The 22,868-nt window shown below is 38.9% G+C and overlaps 1 protein-coding gene across 1 annotated transcript in view; it reads left to right on the top strand.

Annotated features, from left to right (window-relative positions):
• Positions 1-22,868, top strand: part of FGF2 (fibroblast growth factor 2) — a 70,139-nt gene that overhangs the window by 27,669 nt on the left and 19,602 nt on the right. Inside the window, exon 2 of the mRNA XM_003936241.4 lies at positions 19,545-19,648. Coding sequence (XP_003936290.1) covers positions 19,545-19,648 — 104 coding nt within the window. The remainder of the gene's footprint in view (positions 1-19,544; positions 19,649-22,868) is intronic.

The raw sequence follows: 22,868 nt of genomic DNA, 5'->3' as shown, positions 1-22,868 counted from the left end.
AAATAGAATGACTGTGTGGGAGAGTGTATTAAATAACTGGAACACTCTGGGCAGCTTCCCTTCCCCACCCTGTGCCCCTACTTGCCTTTCCCCCAAAGCTCCTCCTTCCCCGGGCACACACATCCTGCTCTGTTTTCTGTTCTGGAGCTGCCTGAATTGTATGATTTTTGTGGATGAATGTGAACTCTTCAAACCAGAAAGAGGTGCCAGGAACACAAACAACCCGGCTAATTGGTATTTACCCCTAAGGGAGGTGACATGGCGAACCAAGCTGGTTGCATTATCTCCATGGGGCACTTACTTCAGTTTGAGGAGAAACCTTAGGCTCTCTCAAATCATCCAAGAAGCATTTCGAAAAGGAAGAATTTGTCAAGAAAAGACTATAGTCAGGAGGTGCTCCGTCTCTCGAGTATGTTGGATTGGTTGCAGAAATACTCACTTGAGGCAGCTTGTATTTTTATTTAATCTCTTTCTGAGCTGCTTATGATTTCAGGGTACTGAGAGGAATTTTCAAGAATTGATTTATATTGAAGAACTAAAATTTAGAAATAGCAGCAGTTTTGTTAAAGTATTTCTCAGTCGTTTTGTGAAAGTATTGCCAACCCTGACTGAAGGTCTGACTTTCAACAACTTGTTCCATGTAAGGATTATTGACTTCCTCAAAGGCCTGTTTGCTGCTGCCTCCTCAGACAACAGAGCAACTCTTCTAAACCATGGAACTTCCACCTCCAGCTTTAGAAGACCTCTGCTTCTCGTAAGCATTGCAGGTGGTGCCCTGGTTGCTGATGAGCTTCCTGTTTATTCAATCAGCATTGCAGGAAATACAAAGAAATGTCAGGCCATCAAATGTTCTGGGGTCACCAGAGCAGTTCTTAACATTACCTTACTAAAACTAGGAAAAGCTATAGATTTTCATCTATATATAGAGGCACAAAAAATCTTTTTGTCTTTAATCCTTTCCCAGCCAGGCATGGTGGCTCACGCCTGTAATCCCAGCACTTTGGGAGGCCCAGGCAGGCAGATCACCAGGTCAGGAGTTCGAGACCAGCCTGGCCAGTATAATGAAACCCTGTCTGTACTAAAAGTACACAAATTAGCTGGGCGTGGTGGTGGTGCATGCCTGTAGTCCCAGCTACTCAGGAGGCTGAGGCAGAAAAATTGCTTGAACCTGGGTGACAGAGGTTGCAGTGAGCCGAGATCGTGCCATTGCACTACAGCCTGGGCGACACAGTAAGACTATGTCTCAGTAATAATAATAGTAATAATAATAATCCTTTCCCACCTCCTAATTAGTAAAATTGCAACCAACAAGTAGCAAAAGTGATATTTGAGCTTCATCCTTCTTTTCTCCTGTCCCTATACCCTCACCTTCTAGAGAAATTACTCAGAGACTATGAAGAATAGGAAATGAAAGAAACTGAGAGCCCGTGGTGGCAGAATACCCCACAGACCGCATGTGTCTGAATAATGGAGAGTTTGATAAGTAGAATAAGCCATCAGAAAGAATAATTTATAAATAATGATTCCCCTTCAAATTTTTACAGATTTTCTCTAATATAACTATTAGAGTAAAACCATTGAAATTTAGTATTAATTGAAAACTCATCAGATTTTTATATTGTGTTATATTGTGTTTAACACACAATACTCATTTGGCTTTAAGAGACTGTACTAGAACGTAAACTCCCCAAGAACAGAGACTGTGTCTGGTTCCTTTCAGTGCTTTATCCCACGTACCTGAATGGGACCAAGCTCACATACTCAGTCAACAATGAGTTGTAGAATGAAAAAATCTAAATACAGTAAAGGCTGTTTGGCCTGTGCCCTCTTCTGCCCTTGGGTTCTCAATTTCTTCCATTTTCTGTTCTAACATGGAAATGGAAGTGACAGTAAAAATAATACTTAAAGGACTCTTATTTATATTGCTTAGCTTCTTCCTCTCAAATAATTTCTAGGTCTTAAAGTATAGATTTAAAATATTAATTAAGCTAGAAGTAGAGACTTTGAACTAGTTGTCTGGCATTTTCTAAATTAAATTTTAAAATTTCAAGATAATTATAGATTCATTCACATGCAGTTGCAAAAAAATAATACAGGAAGGTTCCTTGTAATCTTTACCCAATTTTCCCTCATTGTAACATCTTGTGAAACAGTAGTACAATATCACAACCCAGATATTGACATTGACTCATTCAAGATACAGAGCATTTCCATCCTCACAGTGATTCCTCGGGTTGCCCTTTATAGGTACACTCACTCCCTCAACCCTGCCTTGGGAGACTACCCATCTGTTCTCCATTTCTATAATTTAGTGAGCAACTTATCTTTAGAAACATTTCTCCAACAGCTGGCGCCTGGGAAGAAAAGACCATGTAACACATATAGGATTGATGGTTTTGTAGGTGGAAGCCAGGTATTTATAGATGCATTTATAGATGCATGCCATCAGTGTTGCCTGGTGTTGCTGTGCCAGGAGACAGTGTGGGGCCCTGAAATTCAGATTACTGAGGCATTAGTACTGCAACCATTCTTGCCAGAAAATGCCCCAGCCAAAAGCTGATGGAATTTTCCCACCTGAATTACAATACCTCCACAAACCAGGCCAAGAAGTGTTCTCAGTGGCAGAGCATTTCTAGCCTTTCTGTGATGCTCTGATAGTCAGATACTGTCTGTAATCCCTAATAGCTGTGGAACAGACGAGGGAAGGTGTCTTCCCTACCTGTCAATTTGTGACTATTTACTGATAAGTACTGGGACTGTGAACTCCCCTTTTCTCTCTATCTCTAAAGCTTATCTTTGCTCCTGTGTGGTTCTGCTTTGCCCCTGCATTGCACCTGGAGCTTCTGGAATGCCACAAAATGCTAAGTAGTTCATACCTTTTCCTTTTCTTACTATCAGTCTGACTTAATTATCTGATGATGTCACAGTAGTAGTACAAGTAAAAGCCATTGCCATTCTTAAACCAGCAGCTGTGCTGTTAGAAGCATCAGGAGTCGTATGTTATCTACAGCTATTTGGGCATTGTGTTACGCTTGATTGTATCCGTAGCTCAGCCAGCCCGAACATATCTATTTTAGAAAATGAGATAATAAACCCAGTACATAAGATATTGGAGGAATTTGTAAGTTTGTATGAATTGAAATTGCTTGTAACAGCCTGCCTTTGCCGTAAATCCACTGTACATTTTTAAATTTTTTAAATTGCATAAGTTACATGGTATGGCTTAGAAGTAAACTCATTATGGCAAGAGATTTAGTATTTCACACATAATTAAAAATAAGTGCAACTTATTTTTAATTATTTTGTTATCTACAATCTTAAGTTTCATAATAAGAACAATTTTTACTTTATGGCTATGAGAGTTGATACACGGAAAGATTTAATGAACTCAAAAAGCTATGTCCTATTGGGTAGTAATGAAAGAGCTCACGGATTTCTCAGCCAGCTCCCTTCCTTCCTTTCTTTCATTTTTCTTTCTTTCGTATTTTGCCCAGTTTTAACCTTGTTTACTAGCTGAGGAGTTGCTAAGAATTTTAATAAATTATCTGGGTATCTAATGTTTTTGTTTTCTTTTTGAGATGGAGTCTCCTGCCTCAGCCTTCTGAGTAGCTGGGGTTAAAGGTGTCCACCACAACACCTAGCTGATTTTTGTATTTTTAGTAGAGGTGAGGTTTCACCATGTTGGTCAGGCTGGTCTTGAACTCCTGACCTTGTCATTCGCCCGCCTCAGCCTCCCAAAGTGCTGGGATTACAGGCGTGAGCCACCTAGCCCAGCTAATGTTCTTATTTTTAAACTGTAATTAGCAAGTTGAATTGTGAAGAGAATGGAATGTGTGGTTTTGGGCTTCTGAGATGATGTGCAAAATAAAATAGTAAAAAAAGAAAGTTTAGTGAGGGGGCAGGGTGAAACATGTGAATCATATTTGTATCTGATCTTTGCGATTTATCTGATAATGAACCTGGGTACTCCATGTACATGTATGAAGATGTAAAGTTTTTTTATTTTCAGCAGCTGTGTTCCGTGTTTCCTCTCCCCTCCCTTCCTTCCTTCCTTCCTCTCTTTATTCACCCACCTTCCCTCCCTTCCTTCCTTCCCCCTTTCCCTTTCTCCCTTCCCCCTTCCGCCTTCCCCTTTCCCTCCCCTCTTCTCTCCTCCCTTTTTTTTCAGACAGAGCCTCCCTCCGTCACCCAGCAGTGGCTCCATCATGGCTTTAGTGCAACACCTTCCACCTCCCTGGTCCAAGCAATTCTTCTGCCTCAGCTTCCCGAGTAGGCGGGACTGCAGGCGCACACCACCAGGCCTGGATAACCTTTTGTATCTTAGTAGAGACAGGGTTTCATCATGTTGCCCAGGCTGGTCTTGAACTCCTGAGCTCAGGCACTCCACCCACCTTGGCCTCCCAAAGTGCCTGGGCCACCGTGGCTGGCCAAATTAGTTCCTTTTGGTACCTAGCCTCCTTTATCAGCTGTCCACGCACTAAAGGCTTTTCAGTGCCAGGTCTTCAGCATTGTATTGGATGATGGCTGATGGAAGAAAAGAGACTAGTGCTTATACCTTGGAATTTAGTTTTTTATTTCTGGTGAGTTTTCGATCCAAGAAGACTATGAAACCTGGCTCAGTTATTTTTGGACACCAAAACGTAATTCTATTGGAAAGTGAACACACTCTATCACTCAATTTTAAATAAAATAGGTTTTTTGAATCAGCCAGAAATTAAAATGGGAGCATTGTCTTCTGAGCTGAAGATTTCAGATTATGTTAATACTTGTTCTCTACAGACGAATATAGTGAGCCTTGAAATGTAGTATTAGACAACTGCTTTCTGATTATCTTAGTCTGCTAAATTGAGACTTTCAGTTTGCTTGGTCTTCAAATTACCCAAATAAGAAATAATATTAACGCTGGCCCAACTAATGAAAAATTAGGCAATTGCCACTAAGCTCTCTACTAAGGGTAGAGACTTCATAGGTCTTTGTCACTGTTGTATTTCTAGCTCCTAGAATAGTTTCCTTACATGTAAGAGGCACCAGTATCAATTATTGATTGAATGAATAGGATAATAGCCTGAGAAGTTATACAAGGTTTTAGTCTTTTGCAGTATTTCCCTTGGGAAATAAAATAAAACTAAAAATTTATTCTGTAGGTAAAGAACTGGCCTTGCTATGGTAAGACATTATATAAGCATAAATGATATACTTTCAAAAGAGGCTTCAGCCACATTTTTTTAGGTATACTTGCCTTCTTCTAGATATTTTATCATCTTTGATAAAATACAAGGATTTCTAAAATATATATAATCTCCTGAATCTCAAAACAAAGCAGATAGGGTGGGAAGCCAACATGTTTGAATGCTATGTACTAAAAGTTTATATATGGGTGTGTATACACACACACACACACACACACACACACACACACACAGATCAATAGCAATTATTTCCCATTGTACAGGTGAGAAGGTAAACTCAGTTACTTGGAGATGAAGCCTGGTTTTGAATCCAGGTCTGACTTTAAAATTCATGCGTTTGACATCATGTTATTTTTTCTGAGTACTATAGTTTAACATCTGTGGTTTATTTCACAAACTTCTAGAAGGAGTTGTTCGCATTTACTATTTCCAAATTCTTACTGTGCTTAATCCATTGAATACATCTCAGTCTTACATTACCTGTCATTTTTGGTACCATTTGATACTGAAAGTCTTCTTGAAGATCCCACTTGAGATCCTGCCTTCACTTGGTTTCTGTCTCCTGGTTTCCTATTTCTGACCACTCTTTTGGGGTTTCGTTAAATTTTTAGGTGTTTGGGTGGAGTAGAAATGATATTTTACCTGTACTGAGTTTTCCCATCTATAAACATGTGTAGCTCCCTTTTTAAGTCTTTAAAAAATGATTTACATAAAGTTTTACAATTTTCTCCATAAAAATACTAGGTACCTTTTGTTGTCACAACTGATATCTATTTTTTTATAATTAATGGTTCTAATAATTAGTTGTGGGTATAAAGAAACTGAGCTTTTATATATTCTTTTTTTTTTTTTTTGAGACGGAGTTTCGCTCTTGTTGCCCAGGCTAGAGTGCAATGGCGCGATCTCAGCTCACTGCAACCTCCGCCTCCTGGGTTCAGGCAATTCTCCTGCCTCAGCCTCCTGAGTAGCTGGGATTACAGGCACGCACCACCAGGCCCAGCTAATTTTTTGTATTTTTAGTAGAGACGGGGTTTCACCATGTTGACCAGGATGGTCTCGATCTCTTGACCTCGTGATCCACCCGCCTCAGCCTCCCAAAGTGCTGGGATTACAGGCTTGAGCCACCGCACCCGGCCTATATATTCTTTTATCAAGCAACTTGATTAATTATTTTCAATAGTTCATCTGTACGTATGTTCTCCTAACCTTAAAAAAACTTTATTTTAAAATAATTTTAGATCTACAGAAGATTTATGAAGACTTTACAGAGTTCCTCTATACGCTTCATCTAGGTTTCACTAAGATTAACTTTTTTTTTTTTTTTTTTTTTTTTAAGACAAGATCTTTGTTCTGTTGCCAGGGCTAGAGTGTAGTGGCATAATCATGACACACTGTAACCTCTGCCTCCCAGGCTCCAGAGATTCTTGTGCCTCAGCCTCCCAAGTAGCTGGCATTTCAGGCTTGTGGCTCATTTTTTGTACTTTCTGTAGAGTCAGGGTGTCACCACGTTGACCAGGCTGGTCTGGAACTTCTGGCCTCAAGCAATCCACCCACCTTGGCCTCCCAAAGTGCTAGGAAGTAAGTCGCCACACCCAGCCTTACTTCTTACATAACTGTGGCACCTTTGTCAAAACTAAGAAATTTATACTGGTTACAATGCTGGTTCCAAAGTATAGAGTTATTTGGATTTCACCACTTTTTCCACTGATGTCCTTTTTCTGTTTCGAGATCCAATTCGGAATATCATGGTGCGTTCAGTCTCTTGATTTTTAATGTAGAAAATGATAACGAATCCCTTAGTTTTCAAGTACTGTGTGTATGTAAATATTAGGTGTGCATGTATGTATCTTCCTGCGCTAGCTAGTACTGACCACTCCATCTAGGATCTAGTTGCTCTACATCCTATACTTCTGTAAATGTTGGTGCTTCTTTGGATTATGTCCTTTGCCCTTGAATCTGCTCTGGCTACACGCTTTTGGGACAATCCCAACCACTTTACATCTCCTAATAGCGATTAGGTACAGACTGCACTCCCAAGGCAGCCACCGTTTGGTCTGATTATTACCTCTTTATTTCTAACAGATTCCTTTTTTGAACTCTGGATTCATATAGCTGACTGTTTTTTGGACATCTCTGCCTGGATTTTCCACAGGCATTGCAATTTCATTATGTCTGAGGGGAGCATATATCATTGTCTTCCCTTGCCAACTTTCCCCTCTTACTGTGTTTCTCATCCCAACAATCTCCCAGTTATCCAAGACAGAGAAAACCCTGGGACCTTTCTGAGCCCTTCCCTTTATTCTTTTCTCCCTTCCCCTTCCCTCCTTCCTTTTTACCCCCTTACCTCCCTCCCTTTCTCCTCACACCCACTCCTGCAATTGAATCCTGCTTCCTTTATGTCTCCCGTATTTATTACCTTCTTTCTACTCCCACAGTTGGTGCTTCCTTGGATTCTGTCCCCACTGTTTCATTAAAAGCTCTCGTTCTTTCGTGCTATTTCATGCTACCAAACTCCTTACCATAGTACTCAGAGCCTCTGGTCTCTCCAGCCTCATTTAGTCCCCCGTACCCGCTCCCACAGCACACGTATACAGACCCATACACTCCATGCTACCTAACTTCCGGAAGTTCTTTAGATGTGCTAGGCTTTTTCTCGCTTTCCCCTTTGGAAGTTACATAAAATGCTTTTGTTGTTGTTGTTGTTCTCATTCTCTCTTTCCCTGACTAACTCTTGCTAATTCTTTCCGTCTCCATTCATTCGTCACTGCTAACAGGAAATATCTCCTCTATTCAGGCTGGGTTAGGTGTACCTCTGAGTGCTCTCAAAGTGGCCTGTGTATATTTCGCTCATGGCACTTACAGTATTGAGCTTTGGTTATCCGTGTACCAGTCCTCATCCCCTCAACCATGCTGTATGTTCTTCAAAGCTAAAGAAGACCAATGTTGTATTTTCCTTTGGGCTTCCTATTGCTTAGCACAGTACCTGGCACATAGCTGTTATCCATAAATGTTAATTGAATGAATGAGTAAATGTATTCACCATTTGTGGAAATACTGACTTGTCTGTTTCCAGAAACCATATTCTTTGACCAGGAACAAATCTCTCTAAATATCAGATTCCTTATTTCTAAATGTGGAGGGGTGTTTTTTCTTTTCTTTTCTTTCTTTCTTTTTTTTTTTTTTTGAGATGGAGTCTCACTGTTATCAGGCTGAAGCAGGAGAATTGCTTGAACCTGAGAGGCAGAGGTTGCAGTAAGCCGAGATTGTGCCACTGTCCTCCAGCCTGGTAACAGAATGAGATTCCATCTCAAGAGTAATTTTTTTTTTTTTTTTTTTTTTTTTTTTGAGATGGAGTCTTGGTCTGTTGCCCAGGCTGGAGTACGTGGTATGGTGTTAGCTCACTGCAACCTCCACCTCCCAGGTTCAAGCGATTCTCCTGCCTCAGCCTCCCAAGTAGCTGGGATTATAGGCAGCCAGCAGCAGGCCCGGCTAATTTTTTGTATTTTTATTAGAAACGGTGTTTCACCTTGTTGGCCAGGCTGGTCTCAAACTCCTGACATCATGATCCTCCTGCCTTAACCTCCGAAAGTGCTGGGATTACAGGCACGAGCCACTGTGTCTGGCCGAGAATGATTATTTTATTGTATCTTTCTTCCCCATGAAGTCCATCATGGAACAGTAACAACGAAAAAGCTAACCTCAGTGTAACCAGATTTAACTTCGCTGGACTGGACTGTATTCTTGAGTACTGGCAGAGACTTCACATTGTATGGAATCAGCAAAGCATCTCAAAGGCTTTCTCTGGAATAGTAACACAGTTTTTAAACCTTCTTATACATTGTTCCCCAAATTAACTCTGATTACCTAGTGAACTGCCTTTGGCTACCTGTTGTTCTTTTATAACAAAAAGAACTTTTTATTAGGGAAAGTTTCAAATATATACAAAAACAGACCAGGATAATGAACCCCATGCACCCAACCCCCGACTTCAGCAATTATCACCACATGACACATCTCATTTCATCTATACCCCCTCTAACTCTTTTTACCTCTCTCCTCCACTGGATTGTTTTGAAGTATATCCTATATATCATGTCATTTCATCAGATCATTTAAAAAATGATTTATTTACAAACTATATAAGGCTGGGTGCAAGTGGCTCACACCTGTAATCTCAGCACTTTGGGAGGCCAATGTAGAAGGATCCCTTGAGCCCAGAGTTTAAGACCAACCTAAGCAACACAGCAAGATGCTGTCTCAAAAAGAAACACACACACACACACACACGACATAAATTCTTATATAAGTGATTGTGTGTGTTAGTATATATTAGATAATAAATGATTAATATGTATCTCTGAAAGATAAGGACTTTAAAACATAATCACAGTTCTATTCTCATGCCTAAAACTTTAAGGTTCCTTAAGGTATAAATATCCAGTTAGTGTTAAAAATTTCCTGATGGTCTCATATTTTCTTTACAGTTGGTTTATTCTAATCAGAAGTTGAACAAGATTCCTTTTGGTTGATATGTCTCTAAACTCCCTTTTTAATTGAAAAATTCTCTCTCCCTCCTTGATCTTGTGAATGTACTTATTTCCAGCCATGTTTAATATGGCACACAGTTGGTATTTTATTCTAGATTGTTTAAAATTTTTAACAATGCTAACATTTTTATATGCTTGTTATAAAAGTAACAGGCACAACAGAAAAAAATTTAAATATTAAAAAGTATGTGGAAGTAAAATACCATTTTTATCTAATTATCCCCAAATAATTGGTAACTCTTTGGGATTCTTTTCTACTAATCTGTACATATTCAAATGTAAATTTTTTATGTGCTAAATATTCCCTGTGCTATTACTTTGGGTTTAAGTTGCTTTTGGTTTTCTAGGTTATAAAGTAGAAGCTTAGATTTTTATGGTTTTTTTTTTTTTCTAATACAAACACTTAAAGCTGTAACCTTCCTTTTAAACATGCTGAATTTTTATTATGCAACTAGAAATATTTTCTAATTTCCTTTATGATTTATTTTCTCTGTTTTTTGTTTGTTTGTTTTGTTGCTGTTGTTGAGACAAAGTCTTGCTCTGTTGTCCAGGCTGGAGTGCATCAGTGCCATCCTGGCTCACTGCAACCTCCGCCTCCCAGGCTCAAGCAATTCTTGTGCCTCAGCCACCCAAGTAGCTAGGATTATAGGTGCACACCACCATGCCTGGCTAATTTTATTTTATTTATTTTATTTTATTTTTTTGGTGTGTGAAGGGTTGTTTTTCCATGGTGGCCAGGCTTGTCTTGAACTCCTGACCTCAAGCAATCTGCCAGTCTCCTACAGTACTGAGATAACAGGCATGAGCCACCATGCCTGCCCTTCTCTGTGTTTTATTTGGAAATGCGTTACTTAATTTCCAAATATTTGGGGATATTCAAGATATCACATCGTTAACATATTTCTACTTTAATAGGTCATATGATTTTTAGTCGATTCAAATGTAATTAGGCTTGTTTTATATACCCAATAATGGGTATATACCCAAAGGAACTGATGGGTCAAGTGGTATTTCTGGTTCTAAATGTTTGCAGAATTGCCGTACTGTCTTCTGCAATGGTTTAACTGATTTACATTCCCACCAACAGTGTTAAAGCATTCCTATTTCTCCATAGCCTTGCCAGCATCTACTGTTTCCTGACTTTTTAATAATTGTAATTCTGGCTGGTGTGAGACGGTATCTCATTGTGGTTTTGATTTGCATTTCTCTGATGATCAGTGATGTTGAGCTTTTTTTATGTATTTCTTGGCCATGCAAATGTCTTCTTCTTTTTTTTGTTTTTGAGAGAAGAGTCTCGCTCTGTCATCCAGGCTGAAGTGCAATTGCATGGTCTCGGCTCACTGCAACCTCTGCCTCCCTGGTTCAAGTGATTCTCCTGCCTCCTAGCTTGTAGCTAGGACTACAAGCGTGTGCCACCACACCTGGCTAATTTTTGTATTTTTAGTAGAGATGGGGTTTCACTATGTTGGCCAGGCTTGTCTGGAACTCCTGACCTCGTGATTCACCTGCTTCAGCCTCCCAAAGTGCTGGGATTCAAGCATGAGCCACAGTGCCTAGCCTATAAATGCCTTCTTTTGAGACACGTCTGTTCATATCCTTTGCCCACTTTTTGATGGGCTTGTTTGGTTTTTCTTGTAAATATGTTTAAGTTCCCTGTAAATTCTGGATATTAGACCTATGTTAGATGGGAAGATTGCAAAAACTTTCTTCCATTTTTGGAAGGTTGCCTCTTCACACTGATGATAGTTTCTTTTGCTGGGCAGAAGCTCTTTAGTTTAATTAGATCCCATTTTTCAATTTTGGCTTTTGTTACAGTTGCTTTTGGTGTTTTAGTCTTGAATCTTTGCTCATGCCTGTGTCCTGAATGGTATTGCCTAGGTTTTCTTCGAGGGTTTTTATGGCTTTGTATTTCACATTTAAGTCTTTAATCTATCTGGATTTAATTTTTTTAAAAGATGTAAGGGAGGAGTTCAATTTAAGTTTCTATATATGGCTAGCCAGTTTCCCCAGCACCATTTACTGAATATCAGATCCTTTCCCCATTGCTTGTTTTTAGCAGGTTTGCCAAAGATCAGATAGTTGTGGATGTGTGACATTATTTCTGAGGCCTCTGTTCTGTTCTATGGGTCTGTATATGTGTTTTAGTACCAGTACCATGCTGTTTTGGTTACTGTAGCCTTGTAGAATAGTTTGAAGTCAGGTAGTGTGATACCTCCGGCTTTGTTCTTTTTGTTTAGTATTGTCTTGGCTATACAGGGTCTTCTTTCATTCCATATGAAATTTAAAATAGTTTTTTCTAATTCTGTAAGGAATGTCGATGGTAGTTTGATGGGAATAGCACTGCATCTATAAATTACTTTGGGCAATATGGTCATTTCATGATACTTATTCTTCCTATCCATGAGGATGGAATATTTTTCTATTTGTTTGCATCCTGTCTTATTTCCTTGAGCAGTGGTTTGTAGTTCTCCTTAAAGAGGTCCTTCATATCCCTTGTTAGCTGTATTCCTAGGTATTTTATTTTCTTTGTAACGATTGTGAATGGGAGTTTATTCATGACTTGACTCTCTGCTTGTCTGTTGTTGGTGTAAAGGAATGCTTGTGATTTTTGCACATTAATTTTATATCCTCAGATTTTGCTGAAATTGCTTGTCAGTTGAAGGAGTTTTTGGGCTGGAACGATGGGGTTTTCTAAATATACAATCATGTTATCTGCAAACAGAGACAATTTGACTTCCTCTCTTCCTATCTGAATACCATTTACTTCTTTCTCCTGCCTGATTACCCTGGTCAGAACTTCCAGTACTATGTTGAATAGGAGTGGTGAGAGAGGGCATCCTAGTCTTGTGCCAGTTTTTAAAGAGAATGCTTCCAGCTTTTGCCTGTTCAACATGATATTGGCTGTGGGTTTGTCATCGATAGCTCTTATTATTTTGAGATAAGTTCCAGTACTTAGTTTATTGAGTTTTTACCATGAAGGGATCTTGAATTTTATCAAAGGGCTTTTCTGCATCTGTTGAGATAATCATGTGGTTTTTGTCTTTGATTCTGTTTATGTGTGTTTTGTCTTTGATTCTGTTTACGTTTATTGATTTACATATGTTGAATCAGCCTTGCATCCCAGGGATGAAGCTGACTTGATCATAGTAGATACGTTTTTGGATGTGCTGCTGGATTCCCTTTGCCAGTATTTTATTGAAGATTTTTGAATCAATGTTCATCAGGGATATTGGCCTGAAGTTTTCTGTTTTTGTTCTGTCTCTTCTTGGTTTTGGTATCAGGTGATGCTGGCCTCATAAAATGAGTTAGGGAGGAGTCTCTCCTTTTCAGTTGTTTGGAATACTTTCAGAAGGAATGGTACCAGCTTCTCTTTGTATTTCTGGTAGAATTCAGCTATGAATCCATCTGGTCCTGGGCTTTTTTTGGTTGGTAGGCTATTAATTACTGCCTCAATTCCAGAGCTTGTTATTGGTCTATTTAGGGATCTGACGACTTCTTGGTTTAGTTTTGGGGGATGTTGTGTCCAGGAATTTATCAATTTCTTCTAGATTTTCTAGTTTATTTGAGTAGAAGTGATTATAGTATTCTCTGATGGTAGTTTGCATTTCTGTGGCATCAGTGGTGATCTCCCCTTTATCATTGTTTATTGTGTCTATTTGATTTTTCCCTCTTTTGTTCTTTATTAGTCTAGCTATGTTCTATCTATTTTGTTAATTTTTTTCAAAAACCCAGCTCCTGGATTCATTGTTTTGTTTTTGTCTTTGTTTTTGTTTTTTTTTTGGGGGGGAGGGATTTTTTATGTCTCTGTTTCCTTCAGTTCTTCTTCTCTGATCTTAGTATTTCTTGTTTTCTGCTAGTTTCTGGATTAATTTGTTCTTCCCTAACTAGCTTTTTTTTTGAGATGGAGTCTCATTCCATCTGCCCGGGCTGGAGTGCAGTGTGGTGTGATGGTGTGATCTCGGCTCACTGCAACCTCTGCCTCCCAGGTTCAAGTGTTTCCCCTACCTCAGCCTCCTGAGTAGATGGGATTACAGGCACATGCCATCATGCCTGGCTAATTCTTGTATTTTCAGTAAAGACAGAGTTTTACCATACTGGCCAGGCTGGTCTCAAACTCCTGAACTCATAATCGGCCTGCGTTGACCTCCTAAAATGCTGGGATTACAGGTGTGAGCCATTGTGCCTGGTCTCTAGCTCTTTTCCTTGTGATGTTAGGGTGTTGATTTGAGATCTTTTAAGCTTTCTGATGTGGACATTTGGTGCTATAAATTTCCCTCTTAACACTGCTTTAGCTGTGTCCCAGAGATTCTGGTACATTGTCTCTTTGTTCTCATTGGTGTCAAAGAACTTCTTCATTTCTGCCATAATTTTGTTATTTACCCAGGAGTCCTTCAGGAGCAGATTGTTCAATTTCTATGTAATTGTGTGGTTTTTTGAGTGAGTTTCTTAATCCTGTGTTCTAATTTGATTGCACTGTGTTTTGAGAGACCGTTTGTTATGATTTCAGTTCTTCTGCATTTTCTGAGGAGTATTTTACTTCCAAATATGTGGTCGATTATAGAGTAAGTATCATGTGGCACTGAGAAGAATGTATATTCTGTTAATTTAGGGTAGAGTCTGTAGACATCTACTAGGTCCACTTGATCCAGAGCTGAGTTCAAATCCTGAATATCCTTGTTAATTTTCTGTCTTGTTGATCTGTCTGATACTGACAGTGGGGTGTTAAAGTCTTCCACTATTATTTCATGGGAGGCTAAGTCTCTCTGTAGGTCTCTAAGAGGCACACCTGCTCCACCAAGAGACAACGTGCTTCATTAAATAGGTCCTATTACCTGTGCCACCCAACTGGGTGAGACCCTTCAATAGGGTTTGTCAGACACCCTATATAGGAATGATCCTACTGGCATTAGAGTGGTGCTCCTCGAGGTCAGAGGCCACAGAAGAAGGAGGTACCCCTCTTTGCTGTTCTCCAGCCTCCTCGAGTGACATTTCCACGTGCTGGAGCAAATCAGATGAATAGGGCCTGCAGTTAACTCCCAGCAAACTGCAGCAGCCCTACAGAAGAGCGACCTGACCATTGAAGGAAAAACAAACAAGCAAAAAGCTATAATAAGAGCATCAACAACAACCAAAAAGCCCCCATAAAAACCTCATCGAAGGGTCAGCAGCCTCAAAGAGCAAAACTAGACAAACTCACAAAGATGAGAAAGAATCATTGAAAAAATGCTGAAAACCCAAAATCCCAGAGTGCCTCTTCTCCAAATGATTGCAGCATCTCTCCATCAAGGGTATAGAACTGTACAGAGGATCAGATGGATGAATTGACAGATGTATGCTTCAGAAGATGGGCAATAAAAAACTACACTGAACTAAAAAGAGCATGTTCTAACCCAGTGCAAAGAAGCTAAGAACCTTGATAAAAGGTTAGATAAAGGTTGCTAACAAGAATAACCAGTTTAGCCGGGCGCGGTGGCTCAAGCCTGTAATCCCAGCACTTTGGGAGGTCGAGGCGGGTGGATCACGAGGTCGAAAGATCGAGACCATCCTGGTCAACATGGTGAAACTCCGTCTCTACTAAAAATACAATAAAACTAGCTGGGCATGGTGGCGCGTGACTGTAATCCCAGATACTTAGGAGGCTGAGGCAGGAGAATTGCCTGAGACCAGGAGGCGGAGGTTGTGGTGAGCCGAGATCGTGCCATTGCACTCCAGCCTGGGTAACGAGCGAAACTCCGTCTCAAAAAAAAAAAAAAAAAGAATAACCAGTTTAGAGAGGAACATAACCTGATGGAGCTGGAAAACACAGCAGGAGGACTTCGTAAAGCATACACACGTATCAACAGCCAAATTGACCAAGTGGAAGAAAGGTTATCAGAATTTGAAGACCACCTTGCTGAAACAAGGCATGCAGACAAGACTGGAGAAAAAAGAATGTAAAGGAATGAAGAAAGCCTCCAAGAAATATTGGACTTCACAAAAAGACCAAACCTATGATTGATTGGAGTACCAGATTGGGGAGAATGGAAACAAGCTAGAAAACCCACTTCAGGATATTATCCAGGAGAAATTCCCCAACCTAGCAAGACAGGCCAACATGTAAATTCAGGAAATACAGAGGATACCACTAAGATACTCTACAAGAAGATCAACCCCCAAGACACACAATCAGATTCTCCAAGGTTGAAATGAAGGAAAAACTGTTAAGGGCAGCCAGAAAGGCCAGGTCACCTACAAAGGGAAGCCCATCGGACTAACAACAGACCTCTCAGGAGAAACTCTACGAAGCCAGAAGAGATTGGGGGCCAATACTTAACATTCTTGAAGAAAAAAATTTTCAACCCAGAATTTCATATCCAGCCAAACTAAACTTTATAAGTGAAGGAGAAATAAAATCCTTTCCAGACAGGCAAATGCTAAGGGATTTTGTCACCACCAAGCCTGCCTTACAAGAGCTCCTGAAAGCGGCACTAAATATGGAAAGGAAAAGCCAGCCAGCACCAACCACTGTAAAAACACACCAAAATATGAAGACCAATGACACTGAAGAAACTGCACCAACCAGAATGCAAAATAACCAAATAGCAGCATGACGACAGGATCAAATTCACACATTTTGCTGTTTTTCTAATTATCCTATCTGTCCTTTACCTTCTGTTTTTTTCCTTTTCTGCCTTCTTAGGCTAATTGAGTAGTTTTGAAATATTCCATTTGCCTTTATAATTCAGCTGCCAAATGTTTGGGTGGGTGGGGAGTTAACCTTGCTCTTAAACTCTACTCCTGGCTTTCCACGTCTTGGAAGATCTCTTTTTATCCTGCTGGTCCTTGGGTTTGCATTTGGTGAAGGCTCGGTGCTTCTCAGAAGGATCACTTTCAGGGCTTTGTCCTTTGCATTCTGCAAAGGCCCAGGGTACTTGAGGCACTCTCAGCCCTTCTGTTCTGTTCCTAACCTTTGGTGTGTGGTACTTGTGCACTGGATGGAAGTTCCATAGGAAAGAACTGGCAGGTGAATATGCAGTTACTCTTTGATCAGGGCTCTTCAGAATTCTGATCCTCACATTAACAACTAATGAGTTTCTTAAAAATTCAGCTGTTTCATAAAAATTTTCTTAAAAATTCAACTTCATAGTTCCTTTTTTTGGCAAGTTTATTCCTCCTCCTATCAGAGATGAAGCAGCTATGCATCTCTTTTTTGTGAAGAGATCATCTGTATTTTGAATTTAATTTATTTAGGTTTTTCTATGCATCTCAGCTCAGATAGTTTTTATAGAAAATCTATGATTTTGTGACTTACGCAACTTCTTGTTGTACGCTTTGGTTATTTTTAAAGCTTCTATTATAAATATATGTAAATGGAAATGCTTTGCAAAAATCTATATTTAATTCTTATTTGCTAAGTGGTATAATGAATGACAGTCTCTGAATGTGGAATAGTTGAGGTCTACAAAAGGTTAATGAGTAAATGAATGATATTTACTTTGGTTATTGAGTCACTGGTACTGATCTGGCCATACATGAATATTCATAATCATCCTTATAAGCAGTAATACACATTTATAAGATGATGGGCTAGAGCTGGGCTAGAGTTTATTGATAAGGGGCAGAAAGAAAGTATAGTGATTGATTATGCAGCCTTGCCTCATGGACCTTTGTACAACCTTATGAGTTAAAGTGAGATGCAAATGTATTCTTTATTAAAATGGCTTATCTAAATTTCTCTAGAGTTATATACAATGATTTTCTCATACTCAAGATAATTTTGGTTATGTTTATTAAAAACAAAGCTTATTTTCTGCATTTTCCAATAATGTTGTAAAAAAGACGAGGTACTCTTCTTTGTTTTGGTTTCTTGTCTTCATTACATTCCTTTTACTTTATATTATCTTTTAAGATTTTGTAAAAACATTTCAGCTGGGTAAGTGCAGGCTTAACTGATGCACTGCTTTCTGGAATCCAGGGGTGACTGACACGTAGAGGATACTCAGACGTGAAATGCTCGACAAAATTCTAAGATATCTGTTTTTTAATTGTAAATTCTTAAACATTCATAAAAGTAGTAAGATTAGAGTAATGGAATCCTGTGCTTCTAATAACTATTAACACAAGTCAATCTTATTTATCCTATCCACTTTATTAAAAATTTATTTATTGCCAAATTATTTTAAAGCTAATCCCAGATACTATGTTTCATTCTGCTTGTCTGTTGCTATCTTGATAGGAAAAATTTTAAAACATAATTACTGTGACACAATGATATCTAATGAAGTTAATAATTATTTCAGAAACTTTCAAAAGTTGATTTTTCATGCTGTTTTTCTTTTTCTTTTTCTTTTTTGAGGCGGAGTTTCGCTCTTGTTACCCAGGCTGGAGTGCAATGGCGCGATCTCGGCTCACCGCAACCTTCGCCTCCTGGGTTCAGGCAATTCTCCTGCCTCAGCGTCCTGAGTAGCTGGGATTACAGGCACGCGCCACCACGCCCAGCTAATTTTTTTGTATTTTTAGTAGAGACGGGGTTTCACCATGTTGACCAGGATGGTCTCGATCTCTTGACCTCATGATCCACCCGCCTCGGCCTCCCAAAGTGCTGGGATTACAGGCTTGAGTCACTGTGCCCGGCCTCATGCTTTTTTCTAGCTACCTAGAAATTTGCCTGGGAAATTATATTTATTATATATTTCCAATGTTATTCAAATAGTAATATGCTGCTTTCTAAAACTGTATTTTTTTCTGTTGCTCTCCAGAATATCCCAAACATATCCATAGGATATAGGATGACCTGTGAAAATAGGTTGGAAAAACATTTATCTTGCTTATCTTATGATAAGCAGAGTTCTGAGAAGTTTGGTAATAAAGAGTTAACTTGGCTTAACTAAGATTTTCCTAAATTATTTGATCCCAGAATCTGTTTTTTATGTAACATTTGTTAGCCAAAATACATTTGGAGGAATGTTGTTCTAGGCAGGAGAATGCTGCCTCTGAATAGCAAAATAATCTTTATTTTTATTTCAGTTAATTAGGTAATTATTTGTCCATATTGTATTATCATAATCAATTAAGATCTTTTGTTTTTCTGTAATCTGCTTAATATTGATAATGTGGTATGACAAGTCATCTTTGTAAGGATCTTATTTTATGAAAAACTTTCCTCACACGTATTTTATGAAAACCATTTGTTGTATAAGCAAATTAAGTATAAGCATTTTGTGTTTCCACTAGATAAATATTTGCACACAAAAAAATAGACATCAGAATCCCATATAGAAAGCTAAATGCATCTGTATTTCATTGAAGAGGGAACTAGAAATAAGATGTATAGAAGTCAAGGAAATACAGCTCAATTTATAACAGTGAACAATTAGATTGTGTTTTATTTGTGAAGAATCGGCAAATAACTTTTAAAAAGAGTTTAAACATAGGCAGTAGCATGGGAATTCTCACATGGTCTACACTTTTATGTACCCTTAAAAGTATGTTCACTTAAAAAAAGGTAAACAGTTAAAAGGGCCAATTGAAAGCTAATTGCCCAAACAAGGAAACAAAATTCTCCCATCTGTCCGCCTTCTCTGTTCACCCTGTGACATAGGAGTGACAAGGGTCTGACAAGGCACTGGTGCCCTAGTAGTTCTGCATCTCATCCTCCTTCATACAATTGAGTTGACATCTGCTCCCTGTTGCCCATACTCCCAACCTCACCAGTCCTCCAAAGTGGATTCATTGTTGCTCAGGCGTGTTTTGTCTTTATATTGCATAAATGTTACAGAGAAGACTTTTTCCTTTGTGGTGCTACAAAGATAATTTTTTCCTGTTACAGTCAAACTACAACTTCAAGCAGAAGAGAGAGGAGTTGTATCTATCAAAGGAGTGTGTGCTAACCGTTACCTTGCTATGAAGGAAGATGGAAGATTACTGGCTTCTGTAAGCATACTTGGTTTTTTGTTAGCTTTTAACGCTGTTAATTTATAAGCATTGGTGTTTATCAGTTTTACATGTATCATCTTCATAGTCACACTATAAAATGCTGAGTATTTTCTTTATTTCACAGATGCAAGAACTGATGTTCTAAGGAGTAAGTATAGTAAGAAAACACAGCTCATATAAAATAGAGACTGGATTGGGCTGGGGGCAGTCACGAACTCGAGATCACTGCTTTTACTCTGCAAAACGATTAAACTATAATTTAAAAAAGTTTTCCTTCTGTTATGTAATTGAAGATCAGTGGGAATAGATGTATAAAATTTTGGTTATCAGTTTTTAAATTTCTTCTTTAGAATGTGACATACAAAACACTTGTGCAGTGTAGAACACTAGTTGAGAATGTAGACTTTTCGCCTGGTACAGATGCTGACTCTGCCACTTATGAGATGTGTGTTCTTAGGCAAATTATTCTGAGTTAGTTCCCTTACCTGTAAAATGGAAATAATAATGATCCTATCTCACTGGGATTTTATGATAATTTAGATACAATACAACAAGCATCCAGATCAGCATCTTACACGTAATAGATCCTGAAAATTGTTGTTTTCTCCTCATGTTACTTCTTATATATAGATGTGTCAAGAGAAGGATTTTTTTAAAATTTTTTTTTAATGAGATGGAGTCTCGCTCCATCCTGCAGGCTGGAGTGCAGTGGCGCTATCTTGGGTCACTGCATCCTCTACCTCCTGGGTTCAAGCAATTCTGCCTCAGCCTCCCAAGTAGCTGGGATTATAGGAGTGCCCCACCACACCTGGATTTTTTTATTTTTTTATTTTTTTATTTTTTAGTAGAGACAGGGTTTCGCTATGTTGGCCAGGCTGGTCTTGAACTCCTGACCTCAGGTGATCCACCTACCTCAGCCACCCAAAGGGCTGGGATTACAGGTGTGAGCCACGATGCCTGGCTGTGGAGAGGGACTTTTCTTTTTTACATTTCATCACAGCTTGTCAGAGGTAGTAGTCCTGTGTAGTATTCTGTCTACTATTACAGGCTCACTGTCAACTTCACCGTTATTATTAAAGATGGGATTATATATCTGTTGAGCATACAGTGTATGTATGAAGAATGGTGCAGGAAAATAAAGAAATACAAAAGACACAGATCTTATTCATATCTCCTTGAGGGAGTAAATAGGACATGTATGTAAATTGTGTGTGTGTGTGTGTGTGTGTGTATGTATGTATGTGTGTGTGTCACAGCTCTTACAGCAATGCCACTGGCCAGTTATAGCCTTTCTATATAACCTCCCCATAGAAAGGATCTAATACTACTAAGAAATTGGGGTATTTTGAGCTATACAAATAGTTTTTGAAATTTCTTCTGAATGAAGACCTTTGGATTTCTAAACGCACCAAAACAAGACTTACAAAGAAAAAGGATATTTCAACCATCCCAATTTCAGACTGACTGTATGTCAAAGATATACTTATGTTGATATTATCAGTTTATGTGATTTTTGCAGGATAATCACAAGTTTGAGTGTAGTGGCTGTCAATTTTTGGTAGAGGTAGTTGAATAAATTGTAGAATCATCTTTAAGGATAGCCAGTACTTACTGAGTGTAAGTGTGCCAGATGCTATGGTAGGCATCAGGCTTATAAAATTTAATATCAGATGGTCTCTGCCCTTAATGAGTGACTCCGGGGGAGACAGAAATGTAAAGAAGTATTTATAATAAGTTATAAGGGTTTTGATAGGCTACTTCTATATTTGACATACATGCATAATAATATAGGAAAAGATAAGTATTATGATAGAGGAAGCAATACAGAAAAGGAGGTGATTAAATTTGTCTAGAATTGGGGGAGATGACCTACAAGTAGGATTTTAGATGATATAGAGGAAGGAGTTCAGCAGGTAGTCATGGGGCAGAACAAGTAGAGATGAAGGTATAGATAATGAAGGACATAGGACATGCAAAGGTGTGGATGCAAAAATCTACTTGATGCATCTCTATAATTACAAGTAATTAATGAATGCTGGAATGTACAATGCAATGGAGTAACAAGGTGGAAGGGAAGAGAGAGAAAACCAGGGAGGTAAATAGACTGCCTGCTGACTCTCCTGAAGGGCTTTATATACCATGCTGACTATAAGCAGTGGAGAGCCATGAAGAGTTTTAAGAGACCCAATTAGATTTAAATTTGAGAAAGATCATCCTGGCAGAAGTGTAGAGAATAGATTTAAAGGGGCCAAGACTGGTGGAGAGAGATCAGTTAGAAGGCCACTGTCATAGTCCAAGCAAGTGATGTTTGGATCCTGGCAATAACAGTGGGTTATAGAGAACTGAGGAAAGTGTTAGCACTTGTGATTGATTAGATTTAGGAGTAAAGATGAAGGAAAAGTCAAAGATGGCTTTTAGGTTTCTGGTTTGGATGAGAAGGTAGATGCTAATGGGGAAGGAAGAAACAGCAGGGTTTGGGAAAAGGTAGTAAGTTCAAATTTAGGCCTATTTAGTTTTGAGTCGTCTAAGGGAAATTCAGGTAAAGATGTTCACTGGGTAGTTGGAATGATAAATCTGGAGTTTAGGGGAAAGGTCTACATTGATTGATAGATTTGGGTATGATCAGCATATGGGTGGTAGTTAAATCAGGGGAATGTATAAGGTTTCCTAGGTAAAGAATACAGCTTAAAACATTAACTACTTGGGACTTCCACTTCTACTCTGTACTTACCTTTTATTCTGCCAATCTATTGTCAACTCAAGAGGTGATGTAATGCTTTGGGAATCTACCAAAGTAGCATTTTAAATATCCCCCATGACAGTTAGCCAATAAGTAATTTTGGATGATTTAGACATTATATTAGGGAGAGGAAGATGAGTTTCTAACCCTCCTACCCCTTTCACTTCAGGATGTGACAGATCACTGTGACTTCTGCAGTAAGTTGGTTTGGCGACTGTCAGACAGTGAGGGTGGTAGAAGAAAAAAAGGAGATGCATACATTTGCTTCTGTCATAACTAATTATGGATAGCACTAATCAAATGGTTTTAAAGCTCCAGCTTTTTTTTTTTTTTTTTTTTTTTTTTTTTTTTTTTGAGATGGAGTTTCACTCGTTACCCAGGCTGGATTGCAATGGCACGATCTTGGCTCACCGCAACCTCCGTCTCCTGGGTTCAAGCAATTCTCCTGCCTCAGCCTCCCGAGTAGCTGGGACTACA

The sequence above is a fragment of the Saimiri boliviensis genome, chromosome 3 (genome assembly GCF_048565385.1).
Source record: "Saimiri boliviensis isolate mSaiBol1 chromosome 3, mSaiBol1.pri, whole genome shotgun sequence".
NCBI classification, from domain to species: Eukaryota; Metazoa; Chordata; class Mammalia; order Primates; family Cebidae; genus Saimiri; species Saimiri boliviensis.
Note: the sequence above shows the minus strand (reverse complement) of the source record. Positions and strands in the feature narration are given on the sequence as shown.